The sequence below is a fragment of the Talpa europaea genome (assembly GCF_964194135.1).
Source record: "Talpa europaea genome assembly, chromosome: 6".
NCBI classification, from domain to species: Eukaryota; Metazoa; Chordata; class Mammalia; order Eulipotyphla; family Talpidae; genus Talpa; species Talpa europaea.
In genome coordinates, this window is record NC_140072.1 from 113,870,944 (window position 1) to 113,885,052 (window position 14,109).

The 14,109-nt window shown below is 36.8% G+C and overlaps 1 protein-coding gene across 1 annotated transcript in view; it reads left to right on the top strand.

Moving 5' to 3' along the window:
* Positions 1-14,109, top strand: part of PIBF1 (progesterone immunomodulatory binding factor 1) — a gene marked incomplete at both ends in the record, with an annotated part of 161,289 nt that overhangs the window by 810 nt on the left and 146,370 nt on the right. The window contains 3 exons of the mRNA XM_084235697.1: positions 3,114-3,214; positions 5,092-5,290; positions 7,853-7,972. Of these exons, the coding sequence (XP_084091823.1) occupies positions 3,114-3,214; positions 5,092-5,290; positions 7,853-7,972 (420 nt within the window). The remainder of the gene's footprint in view (positions 1-3,113; positions 3,215-5,091; positions 5,291-7,852; positions 7,973-14,109) is intronic.

A 14,109-nucleotide genomic window follows, 5' to 3' on the forward strand; every position in this document is an offset into this window, starting at 1 on the left:
GTGGCCACATGTAGCATTGACCTTTTTTAGACATTTCTCTTCTGGACCTGTGTGAACTTTTCTTTAACATACATACTCTGGGGTAGAACTTAGGGCTCACAAGGCGCATATGTACCTAATTTAACAAAATGTACTGCCCAGTTGCTCTCCAGAATAGCTGCCCTGGTCTACATTCACTCTTTTTTTTAGTTCTAAGAGTATTTAGAATATTCTGCTTAGAGACTTCTTGGAGGTAAGATGTTTGCTGTCAAATAGATGAAGAAATACTACATATGCTAGGATTAATCTTCCAAAATTCATCAAATTCAAGGCTCCTTAATTTTAAGATGAACCATTACACCTATCACTACAGTTAAAAACTGCCAAGTTAAATGCTTAACTGCTATCTATACATTATAAAATGCATTGTATTTTCATAGATGTACTGTGTGAAAGAGTCTTTTATTTAGAGAAGGGATCAATTTTTTTAGGGAATTGATAAATTGATTTAGGGATTGAGAAAGTGACAGTATTTTTAACCATTCATTCATTGTCCAAAGCTTACTGATGATCAGGAATATGAAGCTGAAAATCTCACATTCTGGCATTATAAAAAATAAATTCTTTCTAAACTGCAGCTCCATAATAATGGTTGGCGTTCACAGCAACAATAAACTGAATATAAAACTGTTTTTGCTGTTGGGCCTCCCCGGTGGCGCAGCGGTTGAGCGCTGGGTTGCGAAGCTGCCCGCAGCCTCTGCGGCACTGGTTCGATGCCCGGCTGCTCCCCGGCCACCGGAGGAGGGTCCCACATGGCCCGCAGACCTCTCCTGCGGCCCGCTGCTCCCCTCAGCAGTGTACTTCGGTCCTTCTGCCTGCTCTGCTCCCAGCTCTGGCTCTGGTGAATCCTCTCACCCTCCTGCGCTTCTGACTGTGCCCAGTGCATGTATAAACAAAAACCAAACAAACAAACAAACAAATAAATAAATAAATAAATAAACATGCCTCTATTTAAAAAAAAAAAAACAAAACTGTTTTTGCTGTTAACGTTAAATGACCTGTCTTTGGAAGAATTCCAGTACTGGTCTTGAATGACAGAGTGTCATGAAGATGATAGATATTTCTTTGTGAGAAAAGAGTGGCCCTGCTGTCCATTTTTTTTAGGAATTAGGTTTAGCTCTTAATACCAGAGATTTGGAAAAGAGTCTAGGAGATTGGGATCCAAAGTGGAAACTGTAGCTTAAGCAAGATAAGGATTTGCTTATCTGGTATAACACAAATCTGAAAATAGGTAATTTAAATCTTTTTTTTTAAAGATTTATTTATGCATACAAGAGCTGGGGTACAGGCCAGAGGTGTGGGGGGAGGGAGTGAGAGGATTAACCAGAGACAGAGTGGGGAACAGAACAGTCAGATTTACCAAGTACACTGCTGAGGGAGCAGCAGGTGAGACAGGAGAGGTCTGCTGCACCATGTGGGTTTCTCCCTGGCTGGCCAGGGATTAAATTCGTGCTGCAGAGGCTGCGGTCAGCTTTATAGGTTGTGTCTTAACCCCCTGCGCCACCAGGGAGCCCCTGAAAATAGGTAATTTAGACCTGGTGTTTTGGGAGGAATCCAAGCTCCTGTTAACCTTTTGTGCAGCTACTTTTATCATGCGTTTAACCTTAAAATCACAAATGGCTGATCTACTTTCAAAATTGTGTACAGGCAGAACTAAGGAGAACAGTAATGGGGAAATGGGTCGTATACTAAATGAGCCAGTCCCCTTTAAAAAGCTTTTCCAAAAGCTTAAGTCGTGACCTTAGTGAACTTTATGACATGACCAACCTTACCCAGTGCAAGGGGGTGGCAATCTGGGAAATTTGAAATTTTTAACTGGACACATTGTTATCACTAGTAACAATCAGAATATGTCAGAAAGAGCATAGACTTGATGGTGGGAGAAAGTAACAGTTATTCTGCTAGTCAGGGTATTTTTTTACTTAGGAAATTTGTAAATTTGTGTATCCGACATCTTTCCTCGCCAATAGGACAGCAGTTCAGTGTTATGTATATATGGCCTTATTACAGTTTGTTATGAATGTCTTGACCCATGTTGATTTGATTTCTCCATGTCTAAAAACAGGAACAGATGGTCTAAAGAAACTTAAAAGGCATTGATTCACATTTAGCACTCAGCTGCTTGTCAACTTCAAGAAGTTAGAAGGGAACTACTTTAGACTTTTTATAGTAGAGAATTGTTAGCTTTATACTTTTTCCCCTACTCACTGCTGTCTAAATCCCCTTCCTTGATCCATTTCTCACTTTCATTCTATTTCACTCTTCTATCCCAAGTTGTAAATGCCAAAAACTCTTGACTCTTTAGACATCTGTGAGTTCCTATGGCTTGCAGACGGAAAGAGTACATCTTCCCAGCTTGATTATCTCTGAGTTAAGGGACTGGATTTAAAAGTCAGTTGAAATTGTATCAGTTAAAATTTTGGAAAAAGTAGAGGTTTCTTCTGGTAATAGGATTCTTGATTTGCAAAATAGCAATTATGAGGAATATGATTATTATTAATTGGTTGAAGGCATTTATTGAGATATGCTGCCGGGAATATAGTGATAAATTTTTGGAATCCCCTTTTTATGGAGAGCACATTCAAATGAGTGCAAGATCAATAAACAAACAAGGTGTCTTCAAGGAATATAAGATTGGATGAAATTGGTAACTAGTTTCCTTTGAATGTTTATTGTGTCACCCATGTCATAGTCAATTGAAGATGTATACTTGTCAGATACATGGATCTGGAGTACAAATGCAGGATCTGGCCTGGAAGTAATTACCTGAGTGAAGTCCCCTCATAAAACTCCAGTTATCAATGAACTTCTCAGTGAGAGTAGGGTAAGAAGGAAAAAGCCCTAATGACAGCCTGGCCAAAAAACGCTACTTACTAGACAGCAGTTTCAAATCATAGTGTGAAAGCCATTTGTATAAGCATTTGTAGTTTGTGGACATATCCATTGCCCAGAAAACCTCTGTTCATTTTTAACCTGTTTCTTTTAAGTGCTTTTTTATATTTAATTTTTTATGATATTTTAATGATCAGAGTTTTTTAATAATACATTTGAAAATTGACCTCTTTTTTATTAAGATTGAAGAATTGGAGGAAAAACTTAATGATGCACTTCACCAGAAGCAGCTACTGACATTGAGATTAGACAACCAATTGACATTTCAACAGAAGGATACTAGGTAAGAAGTTTTAAAAAGCAACAGTACCTTCTTCATATTTAAAAAGCAACAATACCTTCTTCAGCAATACCTTCTTCATACCTAAATAATTTCATTACCTGCTTCTATTGTAAGAGATTTAATTCAAAGATGGTTATAATTTTTACATCAAGACCAACCATAAATAATAGATTACTTTTTACAGTACACAAAATACAAAAAGTCAAAATACAACATTTATTCAACAAAGATTGCTAATGTAAATGAATCATAAACGATAATGGAAGCGCATTAACCTTACCACTACTTAACCTGTGTCTGGATTACCCTTTCTTCATTTGGTTTGTAAAACATACTGATTGTTTCTCATGGTCCATTAAGCTTCCCTGGCTGAAGGTACCCTCTGTTTGCCTGCATACTTTCTCCAGCTCAGTGTGTGCTGAACAACAGTCCCTCGTATTTACTCTAAAATATGCCTCTGCAATTGTACTTATTATCCTTATATAATTTAATTAGGAATTATATGAACAAGTATGAGAACAAAAGTGTGTCATGTCTGTAAACGTTATAACAAATTATTTGGAAAGATGCAGTAAAATTGAATGACTGAAAATATCATCAAATTAAGTATCAGCAGGACAGAGATGGGGGGCAAAAATTAAACAAATCCATAGAAAGTGTCTTCTCACACTTCTTCCCAAGTGACTTTTAAGGTCTCTTGCCATGGTAAGAAATCGAACTCGGAATGCATGAATAATAATTTACACAAAAATAAAGCATACTTCCATATAACAAACTTTGGACCCTATGTAAAAACTTTGGCAAATGGATGTTTATTTCTGTATTTTAATTAGAAGTAAATGTATAAAGTATGATCTAAAGATGTAAATCTAGGAGTCATTAGGATGTAGGTAGTATTTCAGTTGTGCTTCAAACGTAAATAGAGAGGAGAGGACCAGGTAGCCAACATTAAGATGAACCAGAAAAGTTGACTGAGAAAGAGCCATCCATAAAACAGAAAGGGAGAGAGTACGGTATCTTGGGAACTAGGGAAAGGAACTATGTAAGTAAGAAGAGGTCAGTTGTCAAGTGCTATCATTAGATTAGGGATGAAAAGAATTGAAAATTGATCATTAGCCATCTGGATGTGACTGGTGACCTAGAGATTTTAGCAGGATGGTGAAAACCTGATTGGTCTGAGTTTAAGAGCAAAGGCATTGGGGACAGTGAGTATAGATAACTTTTGAGAAGTTTTGCTGGGGGGGAGGGAGCAAAGAAAGGGAGTGGTAAAATGGGATCAGAAGTTGTATTTTTTTTTTTATTATTCATTTGTTTTAAGATAGGAGAAATAGCATTATGTTTGTATGTTAATAGAGTGATATGATATAGTAGAGAAGGGAAAAATCAGATGGTTCCTCCCTATTCAAATCTTTGGGTTGATAATTAACTGTAACAGTTTCTACTCATGTTTGAGAATGGTGATTATGTGCAGATTACGGTTTTCATTACCTCATTGGTTGAATGAGTACCTTATGGTGCTTCAGTGTTGCTGTCTTAAGAGGTATACCTTGAATTATCTGGATAAACAAAAATGAAAATTATTTTCATGAATAAGGTCCAAAGCAGATACATAAGACTTAAAGACTTAAACCTTTAATAGAGGAATTATATAACTTTATAATTTGAATTTTTTAATTCTTTAAGAATATCAATTCTCTGATAATTTTTGTGATTGCGCATTTGTTAATTAGTATAGAATTACCATTTCATGTTTAAATGGGTAAATAAGTATTTAGAGCCAAAAATACTGTTGAGCTCATGTCCTAATTTTATATTACCATAAAATTAAATCTCAAAGATTTTTTTAAGCTTGCCATAAATTCTCTCCTAAAATGTAGGAAATATCAGGAACTTATGAAACAAGAAATGGAAACTATTTTATTGAGACAAAAACAACTAGAAGAGACAAATCATCAGCTAAGAGAGAAAGCTGGAGATATTCGACGAAACCTGCGTGACTTTGAGTTGACAGAAGAGCAGTATGTGAAACTAAGAGGTTTTCCTGAAGATCAGCTTTCTATTCCTGAATTTGTATCTGTAAGTATCTTGTATCATTAAAAAAAAAAAAAAAAATCCTGTATATATTGTCAGACTAAAACTTGCCCTTTATGTAGTAGCTCTAACTTTTGAAATAATTAAATTGGTTTCTTACTTTGTGGACTTAACCAAGATGGTGACTGATATTCATGTCACCAGGTTTTAAGGGTCTTGACCATTGAGCAATAAATAGGGCTAATGGCTGCATATTCCAAAAAGATGGATTATTTTATCCCAAACTGATGATTTGTAGCGTTCTAAAAATTAAAAATTAAAGAAATAATTGACAAATTACTGGTTGCCAATGGTTAAAGATAACAGAAGAGAGTGTAATTTTAAAGGGGTAGAATGAGGGAGATTTTTGTGATTCTAGTTCAGGATCTTGATTGCAGTGTTGATTACACAAGTCTACACTAGACTTCATCTATGGCAGTTCTCCAGATTTTGGAGTGTCCTAATTCCTTTTCACTCTAAAAACTACTGAGGACTACCCCAGTAATTTTTCCTGGGCTATGTCTATTAATATTTGCCATATTAGAAATTAAAACAGACATTTCAAAACAAGAATGCATAAGCACACATTCCTTAGCCTTAAGGTGTTGCTGTCATCACCCATCAAGCAGCCACTGGCAAGTACCACTGAACAGGAATAAGAAAGAGTGAAAATTGTAGTATTAACTAGCAAAAACAGTTTTCATCTTATGAATTCCCTGAAAGGGTCTCAGGGTGGTGGGGTGGGGACCTGGGACCACCTAACCGCACACTGAGAACTATTGCTTTGTAATGTATAGCTATTTCACCCTAAGAAGCTTAATTTTTTTTCTTTTGTAAAAGGGTTAATAATGATGACAGCACCTTTCTATTGAGATAAGTATGAAGAGTAACTTGAATATGTATGTAAGACATATATTTGTGAGCCCAGGGCTCACAATATAGTAAACACATAATAAATATCGCCTATTATTTTTTCTGAGGTGAGGGTTGCTACTGTAGGTTCTTATTTGGATAAGGTTTCCAAGTTAATGATTTCCTGTGAAATGAAGAGTTACTGTTTTGTCCACCATTTTATTTAGGTAGCTCAAATAACATTTTTTTTCTGTCTAAAGTGCACTGTCAAAAACAAATGTCTCAAGTGCTGTCCTTGAGGCTTTATCCATAGTAATTATCAGGTATCCCTGTAGTGGCAGTTACACATATTTTTGCTCTCTGTTCAATGTTCCTTGTTGTATCTTTTGTTTTCAGACAATATTATCCTAACTAGTTAATTATACAAAGATTATACTTCATTGTGTTGAAGGACAACCGTAGTACTTGCTGCTTACCAGATACGGTATTCTTGCAATACAGCAATATATTATGGAGTTTCAGATTGTATGCTTGTACAGTGCAAGACCCTGAATTACACTTTCCTAACTTGGTAATGGCTTCTTAGTTTTAAGGAACTTGTCAGATGGCTCAGGCCAATTCCTGTAAGAGTTACAAGAAAGGTTTGATATGGAAGTGGTGATGTAAAAGATACCTCCCTCCTGATTCATCCTGATTATCTCTTATACTGCTTCACTAGTAGCTTAACATATATATTTTAAAATATATATATATATTTAAAAATAATCTTATTTATTTTTGTGTAGAAGAACTGGGTGTAGGTCAGAGGTGCAGGGGTGAGAGGATTTACCAGAGACAGAGTGGGGAGAAGAACAGGCAGATATACTGAAATACACTGCTGAGGGGAACAGCAGGAGAGACAGGAGAGGTCTGCTGTGCTATGTGGGTTAGCTCCCTGGTATGGGTGTCGGACCTCAGGTTGTCATGGTGGTAGCGCTGAGACTTAACCCCTTGGCCACCAGGGAGACCCAAGTTTGTCATGTATTTACACATCAGAAACAAATGAGGCAAAAATTCCTGCCTCACAGAGCTTGTGCTCTCGTAGAAGCACACAGACATTAATTAAAAGTAGAGTATGTTTAATGTTTATCACAATGCTATGGAGAAAAATGTAGGAGTGAAAAAGAACTGCTGCCAGATAGAAGATGTTATTTTAAATCAGGCTAAAGGAATCCAGGAGGGTTTTACTGATAGGGTGACATTTGATCAGAGACCTGGAGAAAGTAAAAGCATAAGCAGTACATTTATATGTGGGAAGAACTTTTCTTTCAGAGGAACCAACAAGAGCAGAACTCTTGTTGAACACTTGCTGTGTTCAGGAACTAAGCGGATGGTGTGAAGTGGGCAGTAGGAGATGAGGAGTAAGTAGTAAATGGAATGTTAATAGAAGAGAGGAAAGAGAGACTGTCAGGAATGGGGAGTTACAGGCAGTCTGAGCTTTCAGAGAACTTAATTGAACATTAAACTCTAATAAAGTGTTAAAGGTCACTTAGTGAAGTTTTATTTTAGTTTTTATACAAACAACACAAAATTTTATTGTTTAGGAATTTAAGCTAAAACTCTAACTTTTCCTTTTATTACCTTAACACTTTCATTACTGATAGTCAAGAATACTATAAATTAGCAAATTTTAATTGTGATTTGGATTTTAAGACTGCTTATTTGTTTTTTTTAAAGCTACGTTTCTACGAACTAGTGAGTCCATTAAAAAAGGAAATTTCTGAACTACAAGTGAAAAAGAATGAACTGTTAGAAGAATTAACTGAAAACAAAGGCCACCTGAAGCAACTGACGGAGGTTTGTATGATTTTGATGGCTGATGGAAAGAGGCATCAACCTTGTCTATAAAAAGTGCCTCAAGATTTGAAATTAAGAAATATAAATCAATAATAGGAAAATAGGACTGTGAGATGCAACTGCTGTGATTTTTCATTGTAGAGAGACAGATTAAATGGGAAATTGTCATCTTAAAGACTGACAAGATAAGTCTGTGATATTGATCTGTAATCCACGGCTGAGTATTTTTTTGTTGTAACTCATTTCACTCTCAGTTTTTCATTACAGGTTAACCTTTTTTTTTTTTTGTGATATGAAAGGAAGCTACTGTGTATCATTCATTTTGCCTTTTCATCAAATATATTTAGCTTGCCACTACTTGTTCAGGACACGTGCAGCAACACTAGTGTCAACCCCAGGGATGTGTTTGGGGTTGTGCCAGGTGTTGGCAGCCATGACCCAAGAGACACATTATCTGCATGTAGAGTGTGACTCTAGATGATGTTTTGATGCTTGCATTTTCTGTGTGACCTTGAGCAAGTCATTTAATGTTTCCTGCTCTGTCAGATAGAGAAAATACTACTGCTTGTCCTTTTATTTTATTATGTTTCTGTTTCAAAGCAAAACCATGATTTTAGCAAAGTTGCATATAAATATTTCTCTTATGTCCTATTTAAAGGGCTACTTTTACCAAAGATGTATTATTCGGAAATAAATATATCTCAGGACTCTAATTTGCTAAACTATTAGTAGTAGTTAGGGTCTAGTTAAATCAATAGAGGGTCAGTGCTACAAACAAAGTAAAAGCTCAGTTTCCTGTCATAAGAGCAACAAAGTCAGCAGGAACACTGCCAAATAGGCAAATGTGGTGATATGAACACAAGGTTCTATTCTGTTTTTTCCTTTCTTCTGCTAACCTGCCATATTGTGCATGTAAATCATTTGCACATTTAGATAAATAGCTCTTAATTAAAAAAAAAATTCATCTGTAGTCAAGATAATAAAGGACAAAGTTAGAAGGCATCTAGTTTTGCATTCCTGGGCAAATCATTTGATCTCAGTTGTTACTCTGAAATGCCCAGAGTGGTGATAGTGATGATGTAGGGCTCACTGGGGAGATAGCAATAGACAGATTTTCAGACTTGGTTCTGTAATATATTAGGTACCTCAGCATCTTTCAAAGATTTATTATTTTGTAGGGGGCTAGCTGGATGAGTATTTTTATCCTTGTTTCTATCAAACCATCTTCTTTTTAGTCACCTTAACATTTGGAATTTCTCTTGAACAAAGGACTGCATGGACCAAAAAAAAAAAAAAAAAATCAACAAAAGCTTGTAGCCTTAGAATAATCATTAACATGTTAGTATGTGATACATTTTTGCTGTGTGGCAAAGCATGTCTCTACTTTCAAAGGTCAGTAATGGCATTGTATCTTAAATTTTTGTTTGTTTTGACATTGCTAACACTTTTAATATTTTACTGATAGGAAAACAGAGAAAATTAACAATGGCTTTATTCATTGGGTGCCCAAATGTTTTTAATGAATGCCCTGATAACTCTTGAACACAGAAAGAGTTTTGTTCGTGAAGTTGTACTGGTTAGGGATCTCCAGAGAAATAGAACAAACAAGATATGTATATATAGTGACTTATTTGTCTTCAGTAATTAACTTATATGATTTTTGGAGCCTTAGTGAATCTAAAATCTGATGGGGTAGACTGGCAGTTTGGAGATTTGGGAAATAGTTGCAATTTGAATCCAAAAACAGTCTGTCTGCTGGCAGAATTCTTTTTAGATCATGGGAGGTCAGTACTTTTCCTATTAAGACCTTCAACTGATTGGACGGGGCCCACCACATTATGGAGAGTAATTTGCCTTAGTCAAACTCTACTGATGTAAACATTAATCTCATTGAAGGAATAGTTACACAAAAACACCTTTGGTAATACTTTATCAAATATTTGGGTACCGGTGGCCTAGCCAAGTTGACACAAAGTTACCAACAACATAACCCTTCCATGTGTAAATTTGTTTCTTACAGGTTTATCACCTCTCAACTACTACTTTGTCTTAAACATTTCCTTAAATTTAGTAATAATGTAGTCGATAAAATTATAATCAGAAAAAAAGAAACTAAGCAGTGTTTTATATACTTATTAAAATGCATTAGAAATTCAAGAAATGTGATTTAAGATCTAATGGAATTCTTTTATATTAAGACCACTTAGGGCCTCCCTGGTGGCGCAGCGGTTGAGCGCTGGCTGCAAGGCTGCCCCTGGCCTCTGCAGCACTGGTTCCATCCCCGGCCCCCAGCGAGGGTCCCACATGGTTCGCGGACCTCTCCTGCTCTGCCCGCTGCTCCCCTCAGCAGTGTGTTCTGTTGGTCTGCCTGTTCTGCTCCCCACTCTGGCTCTGGTAGATTCTCTCATCCTCCTGCGCTTCTGACTATACCCAGTGCTTGTATAAATAAATAAATAAATCTTTTTAAAAAAAAGGCCACTTACTATAATTGTAAGTAATAAATAATATAATTTATATTATTACAAATGTAATAAATAATATAATTAAGACCCCTGAATATTTTTAAATTAAAATTCAACCCAGCAAAAACTTTTTGTAAGGATATAATGAATAATAAATATTAATTAACCCTTAAGAAATTTTGTATAACTATGTTATGGGGGGCTATTTTTTAAAATGTTTTTTGTTAAGTTATTTAAACATCTGGGGAATTCAGAAATACTATTTTTTTTTAAGATTTTTTTTTTTAATGTATACAAGAACTTGGGTGTAGGCCAGAGGTGCAGGGTGAGAGGATTCACCAAAGACAGAATGGGGAGCAGAGCAGACAAAATATGCTGCTGAGAGGAGCAGCAGGTGAGACTGGAATGGTCTGCGCCATGTGGGTCAGCTCCCTGGTTGGAGATGGAACTCATGCTGCAGTGTCTGGTGATCACTTGATAGTCCTGAGACTTAATCCCTTGTACCACCACGCAGGCCCCAGAAATACTATTTTTGAATCCCAGCTCTGCAACTTGAAGATGGTATGATGGTCTTGAATAAAAAACTTGGTCTCTGGGCCTCCCTAGTGGCGCAGGCGGTTGAGCCCCTCACTGTGAAGCTGTCCGCAGCCTCTGCAGCGCAGGTTTGATCCCGGCCAGCCAGCGAGAATCCCACATGGCGCAGGAGACCTCTCCTGTCATGCCCGCTGCTCCCCTCAACAGTGTATTTCGTCAGTCTGCCTGTTCTGTTCCCCACTCTGTCTCCGGTGAATCCTCTCACCCTCCCGTGCTTCTGGCCTGTACCCTGGTTCTTAAATAAAAATAAATAAATTAAAAAAAAAAAAAAAAACACTTGGTCTGGGCCTCTCCTATGGCGCAGTGGGTTGAGCGCAGCGCTGTGAAGCTGTCGCAGCCTCTGCAGCACTGGTTCGATTCCTGGCCTTCCAGGGAGATTCCCACATGGCGCAGCAGACCTCTCCTGTCTCACCCGCTACTCCCCTCAGCAGTGTATTTCGGTCCTTCCGCCTGTTCTGCAACCTGCTCTGTCTCGGGTAAATCCTCTCACCCTCCCACACCTCTGCACTGTACCCCAGTGCTTGTGTGAATGATAAATATATCTTCAAAAAAACCCCAAAAAACTTGGTCTTCTCTATGCCCCACTCCCCGATCAAACAACTTCTCTAATTATAAAATAGGAATGATAATTTATAACACCTACATCACATAGTAATTTATTTTTATTTAATCTTGTTCAATTTTTTTTAATTAAGGTGACATTTGTTTACAATACACAGTGTATAAGACAAATGTATAAGATCATACCTCTTCAGGTGTATGTCACCACACCACACCCACCAACAATATATCCATTGTTCTGCACCATAGTCCATTTGGCACCCTCCACACATTGCTCTCCACCATCCCTCTTTCCCTGTGGTAGTCTCAATTCGACAGTCAGACTTCTAGCATTTATTATTGGTTTGATTTTGTCTGACCCTTTGTTTTGAATCCCTATATCCCCCACATAAATGAAACTAGTTAGTATTTGGCTTTACTCTGACTTACTTGAGTTAGGCTTATCCCCTCCAGTTCCATTCATGTTGTTGCCAATGGCAAGAGTTCATCTTTTTTTGGTAGCTAAGCAATATTCATTGTGTGTATATGTTCCACATTTTCCTAATCCACTCATCAATCCTTGGGCATTTTAGATTGTTTCTCTGTAACTCGGCTGTTGAATAATGCTGCTACAAACACATGCGTGTATATATATATATATATGTGTGTGTGTGTATGTGTGTATATATATATATATATATATATATATATATATATCCCTTAGATTAATGTCTTTGCATTGTTTGGGTAAATTCCTAGGAATGGATTTGCTAGATCATATGGTAGATTTATTTTTAATATTTTGAAATTTCAGTGCTGTTCTCCATAGGGGCTAGACCAGTGCACATTGTATGAGTGTAATTTTTTCTCCCCATCCTTTGCACCATTTGTTGTTTCAGAGCCATTCTCACAATTGTGAGATTTTGGCTTTTATTTGCATTTTCCTCATGATAAATAATGATGAGCACTTTTTCATGTGCAGTTTGGCCTAGCATCTAAATGTCTTCTTTGGGGAAGTACAGATTTAACTCTTCTGCCCATTTTTTGATGGGGTTATTTTCTTGTTGTTGAGTTGTATGTGTGCTTTGGAGATACTGGATATCACCCTCTTGCCAAATGTTTGGTGGCAAATATTTTTATTTAATAGAATATCTTTCTATTTCTTTGACTCTCCGATTTCTTTTAAGAATGTCTTATTACAGCGTCATTGTATAGATCTTTCAGCTTAAGTTCAATCCTCGGTATTAATTTTTTAAGTGATAATAAATGGCTTTTTCTTGATTTCTTTCTCTTCCAGCTCATTGTTTGCATAATGGGAACATAACCGATGTTTGTAAATTGATTTTGTGACCTGCCACTTTATTCATTATTTCTAATAGTTTTTTAGTAGAGTTATGAGGTTTTCTATATACGTTACGATATCACCCGCAGATAGTGATAGTTTTACTTCTTTCTCAGCTTGGGTTTTGTTTTATCTTTCTCTTGACTGATTGCTGTGACCAGGAGTTTTAATACTGTGTGTGATATGAATGGTAAACGTAGGCATACTTATCTTGTATCAAATTTTAGAGGAAAAACTTGAGGTTTTTCACCACTGCATATATTAGCTGTAGGTTTCTGATATATGGCCTCTATTGTGTTGATGTATGTTCCATACATCCACAATTTTTGGAGGGTTTTTATCATAAATGGATATTGAATTTTATCGAATGCTTTCTGTGTATCTAATGATATGATTATATACTTTTTACCTTTCCTTTTCTTGGTATAGTAAGCTATCTTGATCAGTTTTCATAATGTTGAATCATCCTTGCATCCCTGAAATAAATCTCATTCGGTCATGATGTATGATCCTTTTAATGCATTACTGAATTTGGTATGCTCAGTTTTTGTTGAATATTTTTGCATCTATGTTCATTAGGAAATTGGTTTATTTGTGTGTGTGTGTGTGTGTGTGTGTGTGTGTGAGAGAGAGAGAGAGAGAGAGAGAGATTGAGAGAGAGAGAGAAAGACAGGTATGTCTTTGTCTGGCTTCAGTATCTGAGTAAGGCTGGCCTTGTAAAATGTGTTGGAAGAATTCCCTCTTCCTCAATTTTTGTGAGGGTTTAAGACGGATAGATATTAGTTCATCTTTGAAGGCTTGTGTAGAACTTGCTAGTGAAACAGTGAGTTTGGGGGGAGACTTTTGATTACTGTTTGTGTTAGCAGGCAGGCAGAGGGGTACCTTGGGACCTCGAAACCTGCACACTTTAAGTGTCCAAACCTGCGTACTTTAAGTGGATTCTGCCATTGCTGCATAAAGACAAAAACATATGCTTAGTGTGTAAGACCTTCAATAGAAAAGAACCTTAATAGAATTACTGTGCATAGAGGGAAAAAAAGAAAGGATAAAAGTTGCCAATAAAACACCCAAAGTTACCTATCCTTTGGTGGGTAGATGACCAGCCAAACAGTTGTTCCAAAGTTGGGTCATTGAGACCTGAAAGCGTGCCACAAGTCTAAGGCACATTGTGGCAGAGAAGCATAAGAAAGGCAGAAGAG